Source organism: Phoenix dactylifera, chromosome 13 (genome assembly GCF_051530095.1).
Source record: "Phoenix dactylifera cultivar Ajwa chromosome 13, Ajwa_hap1_PhDact_Kaust_v1.1, whole genome shotgun sequence".
NCBI classification, from domain to species: Eukaryota; Viridiplantae; Streptophyta; class Magnoliopsida; order Arecales; family Arecaceae; genus Phoenix; species Phoenix dactylifera.
Genome location: NC_143202.1, coordinates 20635719 through 20652482, shown reverse-complemented (window position 1 = coordinate 20652482; position 16764 = coordinate 20635719). Strand labels below are relative to the sequence as shown.

Genomic DNA, 16764 nt, shown 5'->3' with positions numbered 1-16764 from the left:
CATTTGAACCTGAATTTCATTAATTTGAGCTCAACATGGTGTTTTTATCTTCATTTAATGGGGTGCACGAATTTATGAAGACTTTTCATCATTTGAAACTTCTTATTAGTTGCTTTATCTTTCCCATGCTTAAAGGGACGTTCTAAGGTAGTTAATTAATGCTTTGTGTTTCTTATGCTTGGAGGGATGTTCCAAGACTAGTATTTATATTTTAGGTCATATAGAGAATGGAAAACAATGAGTTTGTTCTGAATTTCAGATTTGAGAGAAGCTTTCTCTTATGTTCTTCATTGAACTGCCTAAACTTATCAAGGATTGATCAACCTTGTGGCGTTTCAGCACTTTGGGTCCTTGTTTCATTATATTCAAGGGTTCTAGTGGATTATCCAAAAATCTGGTTTTTGCTTTCTTGGGGTTAGAATACCATATTGTCCGTGGGTTATAAGGATCTAATCCTTGTGGGTTCGCATCAATAAGTGTGGCTTATAGAATATCGATTGGAATGTGTGCCTTGGAGCTAGGCCATGGATCAAGGATGGTCAAGAGAATCAAGTCGAGGAAAGGATACCATGATACAAGGGTTGGCCGGTCGAATATATTTACTCAAAAGGCAAGCTTGGATGCCAATGCCATAGCAGTGCATAGTGGTATACGAACAGGCTGTGGATAGAGAATATTGGGCAATATGGCTATTGACCTTGAGGATCGTAGCAGTGCATAGCTATATGCGAACAAACTATAAACATTATCGAGTAGTGTGCCCATGTATGGGAAGGCATGCCAAGGATGCCAAATTGGGATCATGGTATGAGAACCTATAGAGGAGCTTGAGTAGTGGAACTTGAGAGAGCTCCAACATGCAAGATTAATCGTAGCTTCGAGGGTTTGTGGGGCATGTGTAAGAGGTTTTGAAATTTGAAACGATTATGAAACCGTTCCACCCCATTTAAACTCATTTAAACCCATCGTGAATGCCATATATACATTCGGCTCCAACGTTACTCGAGGTGGGAGAGAGAGGAGAGCCCTCTCACCCTCATGTAATTCCGCTTCATATCCATTAGAGGCTTTTCCTTCTTTGGTTTTTCTTTCCTTTCTTTTCTGATGTTTTCTTTCAAGCGGTGAGGGGAGAAGAGAAGAGGGGAGATCTTGCTGTTGGTCTCCTCTTCGCCGATCTCTCTGTCCTTTGGCTCTAAATCTATTGTGTACGAGCATACAAAAAAGTTCTTGCTGAGTTCAAGAGATTTTGTAGTACTGTACACGTCGACAAATTCAACGGTTCGTTGTATCTTGGGAGGGATCACCAGAATCCGGTGCACGTAAGAAGGTGAATCTCTTTCAAAGACAGTGATTACACGCCTCGAACCGATCTACAGGTATTATTCATTTTATTTTGGATCGAAAGAAAACGACATCAAAGGGATATGCATCGGAACCAGTTGTTTCAATGATATTAAATTATTTGTGGATTATTTGAGTTCTTTGAGTTGATTACTCCAATAACATGTTGGCTTCATGTTCTACTGAGCCCTGAAGGGTAGCTTGGTGGCTTGCAAATCAGTTGCACAGTAGATATGCCATGGCACAGAAGTGCTTTTCTAAGAATCATAATATATTGGGTGATCAGTACTTGGTTTGTGGGGCAAAGCTATGGAATCGGAACGGAGGTTCTAACTACGGAGCACTCTTGGAAAGAGTATATGCTATAGCACAAAGGTACGCATGAGCATTGCAATTGACCTAAAGGATCAGGTTGCTTGCAGGCACTCGAGGATACTGTGTATATTTAGTTCGACAGAATTGCCAGATGAAGGCATGGAGGTGCATGCTGCTGGATTGCTGCATGCTTACATGTATATCCAAAGGAAAGGACTTAAGAGGGCTGGCCTTGATGTGTGGTATGCTAGGCAACCGTATGGATGCTAGAGTCAGAAAAATACTCACCCCATGACATTCTGCTCCCTTATGAAAGGCCCCATTCTCAATGCTTATGTCTAGTTGAGGCTAAACGTAGAGCGGGGAGCATTCCAGTTCATCAAACAAATGACTATGAGCTTCTAGCAGTTCTATGATCATTCGGAGTCCTACATAGAACTGCCACTAATCCACCCTCTTCTAAAGTGCTCTCTTACATCTGTTTTTCCAATGGAGCATCTTGCTGGGATTTTCCAGCAAGATCTGCTTAAATTTTAGTCAAGGGTGATGGAAGCAGGCCACACTAGAATAGTTAATTACTCTTTGCAAGGATCAATCTATTTTGGCTTGTTTTATCGTTTACCAGTGGATGCACTCTCGTGCATCCCTTGGCCTTGTTGATGGAAGTCTAAGAAGGTAGTTGGAAGGACACATCCTCCAAGCAGGGGCATCAAGTGGTGGTGAGGTTAGTTTTGGAGATTTGGACTCATTTGGATCCATACTGTTTGTAGTTTCCAATCTAATAGTTAAGTTGGTGAGGAGAGAGATGTAGTTGGGGTCCCCGAATAATTTTGGACTGCAAAGCTTCTTTCAAGTACTTTTGCATCTTTCCTACTTGAATGAAAGTGCTAAGATAGGAAGCAAAACTTAGGAAGCAAAGCCTAGGAAATCTCATTCGAGATAATTGCTTGACATAGAGACAAACAATTTCAAGCCACCAAACAAATGAAGTATGAGAAAAATTTCTAGCTGAAAGAAGCTAAAATTGGATGAGATTTCTAAGTTGTTAAATCATTTTTGTTTAATGTATCAATGGATGGTAAATAATTGAACAGCATGCGACATATGTACATGAGTCTCATTATATTAGATCACCTAAGATGTGTCGTTAATGTAACCCTAATATTTTTCGATTCGCAAATTGCAAAAGATTCTAACTCAATCATTTGGCTACTTTATCTTGTAACATGATCAAATAGGGAACCATGCCATCTCAATATAATGTCGGATGTGACAAGTATGGTGAATTCAAGTCCAAGCAATGACACCCATTGGTGCCTTATATGGTCTTTAATTAGCACTTGTTCAATATGGACCCATCTAGCTATAACTACCATTGGGGACCCAAACCCTTGAAGACATCCTCTGACCTAACTTTGCGGTCCATGCCTCCCCTGAAGCTACAAGAGGACAAGTAAGGTGGCAAAGCTGCATGGGGAATCCGGGATGAGGAAATAAAAGTTTTGGAGTGGTGGGAGAGGTGTGAGTGGTGGCTGCCTTTGTGGGGTTTTGGATCTTGGCAGCTACCTTGATTCCCACACCTTAAACCTCTTTCCACCACACTCCCTGCCACCCTATTCTCACTTCTTACTGCTACTTCCTCCCCACTTTAACTTTGAAAGGTTTTATATATTGAGGGAAGATAACATCATCACATAGGTGGTTCTCTATAAAGAGAACAGAGAAACAGAGAGAGAGAAATTCAGAGGTCTAAGAAGCAGGAAAGAGTAGGAGATGTCGGACTGGGGGCCAGTGTTCATAGCGGTGGTGCTCTTCATTCTTCTCTCTCCGGGACTCCTCTTCCAGATCCCAGGGAAGCACAGAATAGTGGAGTTTGGCAACTTCCAGACAAGTGGAGTCTCTATCGTAATCCATGCCATTATCTTCTTTGGTCTCATTGCCATCTTCCTCCTTGCCCTCGGCGTCCACATGTATCTCGGCTCCTAACTATTGTCATGCATGCACCTAGAATAAAGTCCCATCTTGGACTTGGTCTCCAAATGAGTGGTGTTAGCTCAGTGTAAACTTTGCTCCAAAATCTCATTTTGGTCCAGTGTACAATTTTCTTTCCACCAAAAAAAAAAAAAAGAAATCCCATCTTCGAATTGATTCCTATGTGTGTTTTCTTAGTTCAATGTATTCCACCAAAAATAAAAAAAACAAGATAACATCTTGGAACCGATTCCCAGATGGGTTCTCCTAGTTCAATGTAATCTTTCCTCACCATCAAAAAAAAAAAAATAATCATTGTTCAGTCATATTATCACTTTGTGTTTTATGAGTTTGGTCTTTTTTTTTTTGTTTTGTTTCAATCTCTGTGCTGTAGTGTTCTGTAACTGAATGGGGTACCATGCTCAATATTTTGTTTGTAAGAGTATAATAACGGTGCCATAATTTGTTTGAAATGTATTGACGATCATGTCTATGTTTAGTTGAATTTGTCGGATAGCAATGGGAATATCTACTTGCTTGATGTTGAGTGGATTTTATGAGCCAGTTACTCTCGAGATCTTGATGAAGACAATGCTTGAATTGGAGGACTTCTGTTACCAAAGCAATACAAGAATCGGAAGACTTCAATGACCTACTTGCTTCATTTCATGTCTTTCATTCAATAATGTTGCTCTAATTGAGTTCAAAGAAACACACACACACACACACACACACAGAGCTGATTCGTTTACATAATTATGTCTCTCTTTCCTTCTCCCTATGGTTGCCGGCATTCTAGCCCTTCTCCCAATGGTTGCCGGGTAACCGACGAAGCCTCAAATCCTAGGTTCAATCCGGCTGGCCGTTGCCGTCTGCGTCCTCACTAACACCTCCCCTCCCATCCCGGTGGTCTGAGGCAAGCTTTATGGTATTGTGGATAGCCCGCCATAGGTAGGAACATGGCATTATGGATAGCTCCGCCATGAGCAGTAATGTCGTTATTTTATTTGCTAGTCACAAGCTAGAGCATGACCGTGGCTACTCCAATGCTAAAAAGATAATTGGAAGTTTTTGTTGTGAACTCCTGCAATTGTCACTGAGTCCAACTTGGTTAATCTGAATATAAATTACTCATCTAAAAATATTATTGAGGCAAATTGCTTTGTTGGCACATAATTGATGCCTCTTGAGTTTTTATCGACTGGTATTCAGATTTTGATGATTGATTATTTTTAGTATATACATATTATGATTGCTATTACTTGATCAATTATGTTTATCATTATATTTTATACCACTTTATATGTTAGGGTATGCTTATGGGGATTTTTGTATTGAGTTGGTTAGCTCATGCTAGTTTCTTATTATCTTTTCAGAGCGTCAAGGGAATAGCAGTGGACTGAAGTAGGTCAACTAGTTAGCGATAAGGATGAAATAGAAATCCACCGGGACCACTGAATGGTTAATAACTTATATTTGGATTGTTGTTATTTAATAATATTGGAGTCATTTGTCTTATTAGAATGATAAATTTTATTTATACTCTACCGAAGATGCAACCATGTCATGGGTGAACCCAAGACAGAAGGACTTTTACTGGAGAAAATTTAAAAGGCTCCTATATGGCCAACCACTTCGGAGATACTTTTTGGATGGAGAAGAGGGAGCTACTTAGTGCACTTCAGGATCTATTATTTTTTATTTTTTTTGGTTGTATCTATATCCATAATGTATGATACATCCATTTTAGTAAAAAAAAAAAAAAATAATCTACTTAGACTATAATATGACATTAAATATTGAACATGGTAAGACACCAAGTTTAACATGAAATAACTTTGAACAAATTTGAATCTCCCCAATATAACTCAAATATCTTGGATGTCAAAACATCTGTGCCTGGTCATTCATATTATTGCAAGAAAGTGGATAGAATCCATTGAATGTTCTTGTGACATGGTATCAAGCTTCTCTTGCCTAGCGAACTGAAAAATTGTTCGCAGAGACAATTTGAAGGTCATCAATCAAGCTTTCTTATCAAAACGGAGGCTCTTTGGGTGCCAAAGGTGTTAGGTTCTAACTATAGAAGGAGCTTCAAGATGCCAAACTCCTCCGTTTCAAACTGGACTCTCAATCCATCCTAGATTGGAATCGCATTCATGTTGGGCATTGGAGATATAGTATTCTCTTGTAGAAAGATTGTTGGCCAGGAGATATCCCTCCACAAGAAATTTTCCCAGCACTATTTGCTTCCTGTCTCTCACACAATTTTTGAAGGGGTCAAAGGTTTGGAATGCCTCAAATCAGAACTGGAACCTACAACATCTTGCCGCTTTAAGATCAACTCATTAGTGAATTTAATTAACTCATCTCTTTACTAGAGCTGGTGCAACTTGGGAAGTCTCCTAGATGGCTCAATTCATTCCTTCCACAGATTCTGTCCTTGTTCTGCAAGCGTTTGGAGCAGTGCTGTCCCCAAAAAAGATGAAAGATCTTCATGTGGCAAGGATTAAACAACAAACTGCAAACAGGAGAACTCCTACAGAAGCAAGGCTGGAGTGAGTAATGACATCTGTGATAACCTTCAATAAACTATTTGCTCAGTTATTTTCTATTGAAAAAAAGCCTTAAATATGACCTCGTCCTCGTATCACTCAGGCAGCTTGTGCACAATCTTGGTAATTGTTGAAATTGAAGAAAAAGAGAAAAAAATTATATTTCTACTTGTCTCTAACAATATACAGGAGCAGCCTTTATATAGACTAGGAGGTTGACGAAGTTTGGTAAGGCCGACTAAGTTTGGCACAATCAATCACAAATCAATCAAGTGAAATTTAGTAAGGTCGATTAAGTTTGGCACAATCAATCAATCAATAGATTTTAACAGTAATTACATTTACCCACTCTATTGCTTCATGTTTATTTGAGCATTTACGATAGCATCTTCTTCTTTTTTCTTATTTTGAGAAAATAATCTTGGATTGGAACTAATGATGGGTTTTTTTTTTTTTAAGTATAATAAGAACAAGACTTGATAGTTATGGTTATGGTCACTCTATATCTTGTTCGGTTATTCTGATCTATACTTTATAATTGTAATCTTGATTTTCTTATGATCCTTAGTTCCATTTAATATAGGAAAATATGGTTATATGAATATTCTTATATAATTTTCGGTAGAAAGGAGCTTGAACACCCACGGCAACTCAGTAGTTATTGATGTAGGAAAATATAGTTTCAAGGGATCAAAGCATAAATTAGTCAGATCTGATCTAGCCGCAGAGGATTAACAAACCATTGGAGTTTTTTGTTTCTTCCCTTAGAGACTAAAAGAGGGAAACTTGATAAATAATAGTACCAAAGTTCGGACCTAGAACCTCTCCAATGTGGAGTAGGAAAGCAACTACTTGACTATAGGCCAGAGGAGGAAGCATGGAGCATGAAAAATTCGATAAACATGAAATCAAAGTAGTTGTAAATATATGAAGTTTCAAAGATAGACAAACCTGGTAATTAAGGAGGTAATAGTGTAATATGGCACCTGCACTACGGACTTGATTGTATTTAGTCTTAAATCAATATACTTCAACAATCTTCTATTGACAACGTGCTTGAGGTTATCCTAGAAACCAAGAATTAGCTTCTTGCAAATATCACCTACATGAGATGGTTTAGAATTGCCCCCCGCCACCCGCCCCCCTCCTCTCTCTCTCTCTCTCTCTCTCTCTCTCTCTCTCTCTCGCTCGCTCTAGGAAACACAGAATTGTGCTAGCCGAAATGGCAGATTCACCTACCACATTACAATCATAGTACACTGTACCGGCTCGAACTAGGAGATGCGGGGCATACCATACTAATTCAGAACTGGTACTCGGTATGAGTGGCGTACTAATACTCGATAAGCCTAAAAACTCCGTACCATACCGTACCGACATTATACTAGTGTGATACCCGTACGGGATCCGATATCGAGACGACGAATCTTGAGAAGACCTTGCTTCTTCAAATGAAAGTTGTATAATTGGTAATGAGTGAGGTTGGTTTAGGGGCAATGATATGGGTGGATGGACTCTGAGTTACCTTCTACCATCATTAAAAGGCTCAATTAACCATAACAAAGAAACAACACAAGGTTTCTATAAGTACATATATGTATTAGTATGCATGGGCATGTGGAAGCAGAGGAACTCATGACCAGTGGGAGGATGATTTATTTGACAATTTCCATTAAAACCCATTAAAAAGTAAATTAGAGTGTTTTCCTTCAATTCTCTACTCTTTGCTTTTTTATCTTGAATGCAAGTGTTTAAGATTTCCTCCTTGCAAAAACTGATTTTGCTTCTCCTGCACTTAACTGCATTATTTCTGCCCAACTTGAAGTATCCTCGTCATGCATACCCTTTGAAATGAGGGTCCGTGAGGCCGAAATTGTCACGCCCCGAATTCGGTTCATGACACGGCCGTGTTATTACCAAGTTAAGCATACAATAATACGCAAACACAAAAAAAACTTCAAATTGTAAACAACTATATTCATGGAAGTCATTAAATGTTCATGTATTAAAATCCATACAAAGCTTCTAAAAAAAAACAACATTTAATATTCGTCTTTCCCATAACCCTGGAGCATGTTACACTCCTTGTTCCAAGCATCTCCTATTCATCTGTAAAGATATAATTAAAATGGTGTGAGCTATAAAGCCCAGTAAGTAAACAAGAATAATCTTATCGGATCAAGCAATATGTTATGTATGCTAATGCACTATTTGAAGAACAAACAGTTGTAGTAACAAGAGCATTTTTTATAATCAAACCCAACATAAAACTATGCATGTCCATTTATGCAACTTTATAAACATGATTATGCATCATAAAACTTTTTGCCATTATTCATGCTTTGAAATCCGTACTCTCAGATGGTAGTGCAGCTATGGCCGCTCTTATTCCCACAGCAAGGCCTTTACCACTGCAGGGTCATCTTCCAGTTACTATTACCCACTGGCGGGGGTCGTAAAGCCAAGTTACTTTTACCCACTGGCGGGGGTCATATGCCTAGTTACTGTTACCCACTGGCGGGGGTCATACATAGCGATCTGAGAGTTCTTAAAATATATCATGCTTTTCTTAAATCTCATTTCATAGAAACATTGAAAAATGGATAATGGCATCATGATAAATAAAATTCATGTTCATGCTGAAACCTTTGATTTTCGTGCATCTTTCTATATCATCATAATCATGTGTACATAATATAATAATAAACATGATGGATGCTATATATCCAAAATCATGCAACTATTGCTAACACATGCTTGATCTTAATTTTTGTATAAACATAAATAATCATATACAATTTCATAATCAAGTATTTGATAAACCATAAGATTATATCAGGATTACTTACCTTAGTTCGCCCACCAAACTTAGGTTTGAGTGCCAATTTTTCAATGACCTAGCAACATCATTAAATTACTTGTTAATTACACATTCGACTTCATTTAATTACTGTCTTTCTTAATAACTTAATTCAATTTCTGGTTCAGGCCCATGGCCCAATTCAATTTCTGGTTCAAGTCTGATTCAGCTTCTGGTTCAGCCTCTAATTCAGGTCTGATCCAGCTTCTGGTTCAGGTCTGGGCCCATTTGCATTCAGGCCCGACTTTTAATTAGATTCTGGATCAGGCCCTTGGCCTGATTCAATTACTGGGCCCATTTGTACTCAGGCCCAGAAACACAATTAATTAATTAAATCTTATCAGTTCTAATTATTTTAAAGGGAGCCTAGCCTTAAACTATATTCCATTTAGTCCCTATATTAAAACTTGAACTCTTTAGGCCCAGTTAGTTCTGGTTTTAAGAACACTGGGCTCGGATCAGGGCCCAGCCCGGCCTCGGGCCTTTAAAGCCCGATTCATATGAAGCCCACCGCCGGAATCAGGCCCAATTCGGCCCACAGTATTTTTATTTTATTTTATTTTTATTTTCCTTTTCTTTTCTTTCTTCCTTTTCTTTTCTTTTCTTTCTTCTTTTTCTTTTCTTTCTTCTCCTCCCTTCCCGAACCTTCTCTTCTTTTCTTCTTCTTCCATTTTCCATCCCGATCCCCTCCTCCTCTTCTCCTCTTTCCCCCCACGAAGCTAGGGGTGAGCTCGGAAGGGGCTCGGGATGAGGCCGGCCTGAAGCCGGCGGCGCTGCAGCCAACCGGCGGCGCCTGCAGCGGCCATGGCCCGGTTGGCCGCTCTCCTTCTCCACCTCCAGTGGAGGAGATGGGTTACGGCACTCCTCAAAAAGCAGAGGAACCGGCCGAAGCCGGTGGTGCCCATGTAGCATGCGGCCGACGCCCATGCTTGGCCTGACGGCATACACGATGCCCCCAAGCCGGCGGCATCCATGGCAAAACCGGGAGATTCCCTTCGGCTCCTCTTCTCCGGTCATCTTTGGCCGAACATCAAACCGGTTCCACCCATAGGAACCGGATTTGCTCCAGCCGAGGGCTCTTCCCATGGATCGGCCGGTACGTCTGCATTTTAGATTTACTAGATTTAGGGTTTGATTAATAAGGGAAGAAGATCCATGTTCGAATGGAGGGAGGGGATCTACAGCATGAGGCGGCGGTAACCTCGGTTGCTTGAACCGGCGTCGGCTCAAGATCATCCCCAGGTTAGGTCTTCCCCCTTCCTCCTCCTCCTCTTCTCTGTTATTTTAATCCCTCTTCTTCAATTAATTACCTCCTAGCTAGATTAGATCTAAGCTAACAGTAGGTAAACCGTGAATGAAAGGAAGGATTAAAGGGTTACCTAGCTCCGATGAGCCGTGAGGGATTCCGGCGAACTACTGTGCCTGCTCCGGCGGCACAGTGCGGTGACAGGCTGTCAACCCCTCCTCCTCCGGCGCCGCTGCTCTCGATCCAACACCTTGCACAGAAGGAAGAAAGAGTAGGGGGGTAAGAGATGGTCGATGGAGTTCTCTGTGACTCCATGGGCTTTTGTAGCTCTTCATCCAGCTCGGAGGGGTGGGGGACCGCGGCTGTTAGGCAGTTTTAACTGCCTCAACAGCTGCGGTTCTCCACCGCCTTACTCCCGAAACCACCAAATGGACCGCCGACTTTGGTCCAAGCCGGTCCATCTGGTCCGGGGTTTACAGAAATGGTGCAAAATAAAAACATCTATTGATTGAAGTTATGAAATGCTAAAACGGACCAGGAATTAGAAGAACAAATCCCAGGCCAAGAAGTAAATTGTATAAAAAAACAGAAAAAGGAAAGAAGATTAACAAAACAAGATGAGATGAGACAAACATCATAAAATTCTACAGATCGAAAACATCAGTAGACCCATAACAAAAGCCCAATATGGCATTGAGATTTCTTGCTGAGTCCTTATCTTGTTAGAAATTTATTTAGTGCTATTCTCTATTAAGTTAGGTTGAGTCTTAGGTATCATATACTTGAGTTTGTTTTTTAGTGGAAGTGGAAAATGATGATGTTTTTGTCTTATACTGGGAGAGAGAGCATGTGAGAGAGTAATGTGAAAATCATAAGAGAATTCTTTTAGGTGAGATAAGGCGTGTTAAAGAGATGTGAGATTTCTTATGAGAAGCTGAAATTATTGTTTCCGCATTTATTTTTTTAGATAAATTTATTTTTTTCTCCCAAATATTTTTTTCTGTCACTTTTTGTTCATTTAATTAATGTTTGTTCTAGTTCCTACGCTGGTACATCTGTTTTATATTGAGTAGTATGCCATTCTACATCTGATAATCACATGTCTAACTTTAGGAGAAAAACAAATCAACAAATGAAAGTATGAAATAATATCCTTCTGACCACACTAATATAGGAAAAAATCAACTATAATTCAAGAGAAAAAGCCTAAAAGCAATGGAGGATCGCACGAGAGGGCAACGAAGCATGTGTAAGATGATAGAACTTCGCTGCGAATCAAAGGAAACAATATGTGTGAAAACCAACCCATAAGACAGTGAGCTAATGGGCCAAGTCTAACATGGCCGGCCCATTTGGAGACCCAGAGGTGGTGATCGCCAGCTGAGGCGGTTACAACTGCCTGGCAGCCACGATCACCACCATTCTTCTCCCCCACTCCCCCACACCAGGGCTATAAGAACCTAGGAGTCTTCTCAGAGATGCTTCATCCCTCACCCTCTCACTGCCTCTCATTTCCTTTTCCTTCTGTCCAAAGGAGCTGGATCGGGAGCGACGGAGGAGGAGACAATCCAGCTCGTCACCGCAATTGAGCCGCCGGAGCAGGCATAGTAGTCGCCGGGAATACTTCACGGCTTCCCGGAGCTAGGTAAACCCTTAATCCTTTCTTTCATTCATGATTTACCTGGCTAGATGAGATCTAGGCTAACAGAGAAGATGAGGAGGACGAAGGGGGAAGACCTAGCTTGGGGATGACCTTGAGCCGACGCCGGTTCAGCCAACCGAGGTTACGGCCGACTCATGCGGTGGATCTCCTCCCTCCACCTTCTTCCCTTGTAAATCAAATCCTAAATCTAGTAAACCTAAAATGCAAACGTACCGGCCGGTCCATGGGGAGAGCCCTCGGCTGGAGTAAATCGGGTTCCCATGGGTGGAACTGATTTGATTTTCGGCCGAAGATGACCGGAGAAGAAGAGCCGGAAGCGGGATCTCCCTATTTTGCCCATGGACGCTGCCGGCTCGGGACACTGTGGACATCGTCGGGCCGCCCGCAGGTGTCGGCCGCGCGTTACGCGTGCACCACCAGCTTCGGCCGGTTCTGCCACTCCTCGACAGGTGACCGTGCCCCATCTCCTCCGTCGGAGGTGGAGGAGGAGAGCTCCTAGTCGGGCCGTGGGTGCTGTAGGTGGAACCACGGCCGCCGCAGGTGCCGCCGCGCCGCCGGCTTCGGGCCGGCCTCCTCCCGAGCGCCTGCTGAGCTCGCTCCCCAGTTTCGTGGGAGAAAAGGAGAAAAGGGGAGGAGATCGGGATGGAACGAAGAAGGAAGAAAGAGAAGGTTCGGGAAGGGAGAAGAAGAAAAGAAAAGAAATAGAAGAAAGAAAAGAAAAGGAATAAATAAAGAAAAGAAAAGGAAAAAAGAAAGAAAAGAAAAGGAGGAGAAAAAGAAAAAGAAAAATAAAATGAAGAGTTCGGTGGGCCGAAATGGGCCTAATTCCGGGGCGGGCTTCAAAGAGATTTGGATTTAGAAGCCTAAAGCCGGGCTGGGCCTTGGTCCGAGCTAAATAATTTTTAACCCAGAATTAACTGAACCAGTATGCAATTGACCCAGACCTGAACCAGAAATTGGGTCAGATCTGAGCCAGTATGCAATTGACCCAGACCTGAACCAGAAATTGGGTCAGATCTGAGCCAGTATGCAATGGACCCAGACCTGAACCAGAAATGGAATCAAATCCGAACCATAAATTAGCTTAGACCAGAACCAGAAATTGAATTGGGCCATGGGCCTGAACCAGAAATTGAATTAGGCTATGAACCCGAAAATGAAATTGAGTCCTAAGAATGGGCTGTAAATGACTTTAAGATTATAAATAGAAATTAAATGTGCAAGTGACATGTAATTTAATGATCTTGTTAGGTATTGGAGAATTGGCATTTGGTGAGCAAATTAAGGTAAGTAACCTATCTTAATCTTATTATGGATCATGTATCACGTTTTATAAGATGAAAAAGTATTATTTATGCAATTGGAATTATGTATAAGAATTGTGGAAAACGTACCTGATATAATCTTATGTTTTATCAAATACTTATGATTACTCGATTATGAAATTGTATATGATTATTTATGTTTTCACAAAATTAGGATCAAGCATGTGTTGGCAAATGATTACATGATTTTGGATACATAGCATCCATCATGATTATTATTATTATATTATGTAAACATGATTATGATGATGTAGAAAGATGCATGGAAAAATAAAGTTTTCAGCATGATCATGAGTTTTATTAGCATAATGCCATTATTCACTTTCCAATGTATCTATGAGAAAAGATTTATGAAAAGCATGATATGTTTTAAGAACTCTCAGATCGCTATGTATGACCCCCGCCAGTGGGTAACAGTAACTAGGCATATGACCCCTGCCAGTCGGTAAAAGTAACTTGGCTTTACGACCCCCGCCAGTGGGTAATAGTAACTGGAAGATGACCCTGCAGTGGTAAAGGCCTTGCCGTGGGAATAAGAGCGGCCATAGCTACACTACCATCTGAGAGTATGAATTTCAAAGTATGGAATAATGGCAAAAGTTTTATGATGCATATATGGCAAAAGTTTTATGATGCATAATCATATTTATGAAGTTACATAAATGGACTTGCATAATTTATGACTGTTTGGATTATATGAAATGTTTACTTTATTACAGCACAGATTTCAAAGCATGAATAATGATGAGTACGGATTTCAAAGCATGGAATAAAGACAAGTTTTAAGTCTGGTTTGATTATATGTTGTATAAAGTGTTTACTTTATTACAACCTTTAGTTTCTTAAAATAATGCACTAGTATGAAGAATATTATGCTGGATCCGATAAGATTATTCTTGTTTACTTACTGGGTTTTATAGCTCACACCATTTTAATTATATCTTTACAGATGAATAGGAGATGCTTGGAACAAGGAGCGTAACATGCTCCAGGGTTATGGGAAAGACGAATATTAAATGTTGATATTGTTTTTAGAAGCTTTGTATGGATTTTAATACATGAACATTTAATGACCTTCATGAATATAGTTGTTTACAATTTGAAGTTTTTTTTAAAGTGACTGCGTGTTATTGTATGCTTAACTTGGCAATAACACGGCCGTGTCATGAACCGAATTCGGGGCATGACAATATGCCCATGAGAAGGTCAACCCTTCGGCCATGGAGGTGCTGTGATAGACCTATATATGCATTGGTTCTTGATTAGGCTGAGGCTGCCATCAGGAAAAAGATAAGGGAACTTGGCATTGCAAGGGGTTTCATTGGTGGTAACCCGAGAGCTTAATCTTAATCTTTCAAGCTTGGGTTCACACCCTCAAGCATATATGCTTAAAACATAGGGTTCCAAATTTCTTGGATCAATCCATACCCAGACTTTAGGCCTGACCTAATTGGATCCAACTTAACCAGATTTTCTATAGTTACTTGGAATCGGGCCTAGGTACTTTCTACCGATCACACAAGAAAGTAGTCATCATATTTTCTCCATCTTGTTTTTATAAAATCTTTAATTTTTTTGGGGCAACCGAAGGATTTGATCAAATCGCCTTGTATGTGCTCATGCTATGTCAAGAAGGAGCTAGGCCAAGCTAGGAGTTCTAATAATTTAAGTAGGGTTGAAATCGGAATAGATACTAATTAAGATATCCATATCTATATTTATTTTATTTGACGAATATAAATACAGATAAGAATGTTAATCGAATGTAAAAAAATCATATCTATATTTATTTTAAACAAATGAGAATACAAATCGGATACCAAAAATATGGATATAAATACGGATATAAGTCGGATAATTAAACTTTATTACCACAGAATCAAAGATATTACTAAGTGGATCATAAATTAAGTTAATAACATGTTAATATGGTCCTTCATTTTTTAAAGAATTGTTAATGCTATATAAATTAAATAGGGTTACAAATGGAATTAGATATTTAGATATGGATCAAATAGTTGTCTATCCATATACATATCTATTTTTCTTTGGCGAATATAGATACCGATACGGATACTAGTCGGATGATCAAATTTCTATCCATATCTGGATAGTTTCGGATATGAAAATGGATTCGAATGAATATTATCCAATCCACTTTCATCCCTAAATTTGAGACGCAATGGGGATAATAATACTCCTAGGACAGTACCTAATATGCCTTCAATCCAGATTTTTAACTTTTCATTTTGGTTTTATAAATTAATTTTAATGAATTATCTCTAACAAGAATTGACAACATCGACACTGTCTTGCATTTTTGGCCATATCTTTCTGGTCTAAGTTCCAAGTTAGATGATCCAAGATTCACTTGAAATCTACCATGATGTTAGGGACATGGAAGTGCTTTGACACTCAAAACTCTATCTTTGTTGGCCATGGGAAAGTCATTTTTGACACTAATACATGATGAATTAATGAAGCCCACAGGAAGACGATGAGATGATTGACGTGGTACAAGACCATATGATGTATGTGGTATAGGGTATAATTTTCCTAAAAAGATAGAGGCGAGAAGCCAGAGATGCTCTTAAGAAACAAGTTCTCTACTTGCGGGAGCATCCCATTTGACCCACTTGGTGCTAAAAGGCTTAATCATTATTTTATTCATCGTATCTGCCTAGCTTGATTATCTTAATTGATTTAAAATAAATAAATACATAAATAAATAACAAAATAAACAAACAAATAAATAATAAATAACAGGAGTGCCAAGTAAACAAAAAAATAATAATTATTTTGTTAAATGAACAAATATTCAAATATATATGACTCATTTTCATGTTATATGTAACAAAAGCAAGTTGTCAGGGTTGAGTTTGTCAAAATCTTCTTCTTCGTTTCAGTGAACATAAACAGGCTACAAATACATATCTCAATGTCAACATGAAGAACTATGATTCTGATGCGCAAGCAAATATGGAGAAGCTTCATCATCATAGAAACAATGATAAATATCTAGTTTAATTATGTTAGTAACTTAGTTTAAAACTCCTTAGTTGACAATAGTGGGCATTATCTCCTTGTAGCATTGTTAAGTATTGAAGAATATAATAAAAGAAAAGTACACAAAAAAGAGAGTCAGAAAAGGGGTGCCATTGGTTCACAGCATGGATCGTCTTTTGGACCTAAACCTACATTTTAATGTCCCCGAATTTTTCATCCCTTCTAGTTTATGTTTTGAACTTAACTCGAGACTCGAACTCAGGTTCTTAGTACTAACCTTCGTAAGCTTTACTATGTGCATTAACGAAATAATTTAGAGAAAAAATTATATTACCATGAAATTTTTCAAGAAAAATATATTATTAGGGATCTTAAAATTTTTGCTCATTAACTATCTAACAATTGCAATTAAGAGCAATTCACTTGGAACTAGTGAGTTGCCAACATTGCATGATCAACTTGTTGAACTGACTACCCATAGA

At 39.4% G+C, this 16764-nt stretch overlaps 1 protein-coding gene across 1 annotated transcript; it reads left to right on the top strand.

Annotated features, from left to right (window-relative positions):
• The first annotated feature begins 3061 nt into the window (after nucleotides 1-3061).
• Nucleotides 3062-4525, top strand: LOC103713699 (uncharacterized). The gene has a single exon (XM_008800709.6). The coding sequence runs from the start codon at nucleotides 3430-3432 to the stop codon at nucleotides 3640-3642; it is 213 nt and encodes a 70-aa protein (XP_008798931.2). The 5' UTR covers nucleotides 3062-3429; the 3' UTR covers nucleotides 3643-4525.
• Nucleotides 4526-16764: the final 12239 nt, after the last annotated feature.

Excerpts from the sequence above, each read along its gene's own strand:
- LOC103713699 (XM_008800709.6), top strand. The coding sequence starts at position 3,430 with ATGTCGGACTGGGGGCCAGTGTTCATAGCGGTGGTGCTCTTCATTCTT.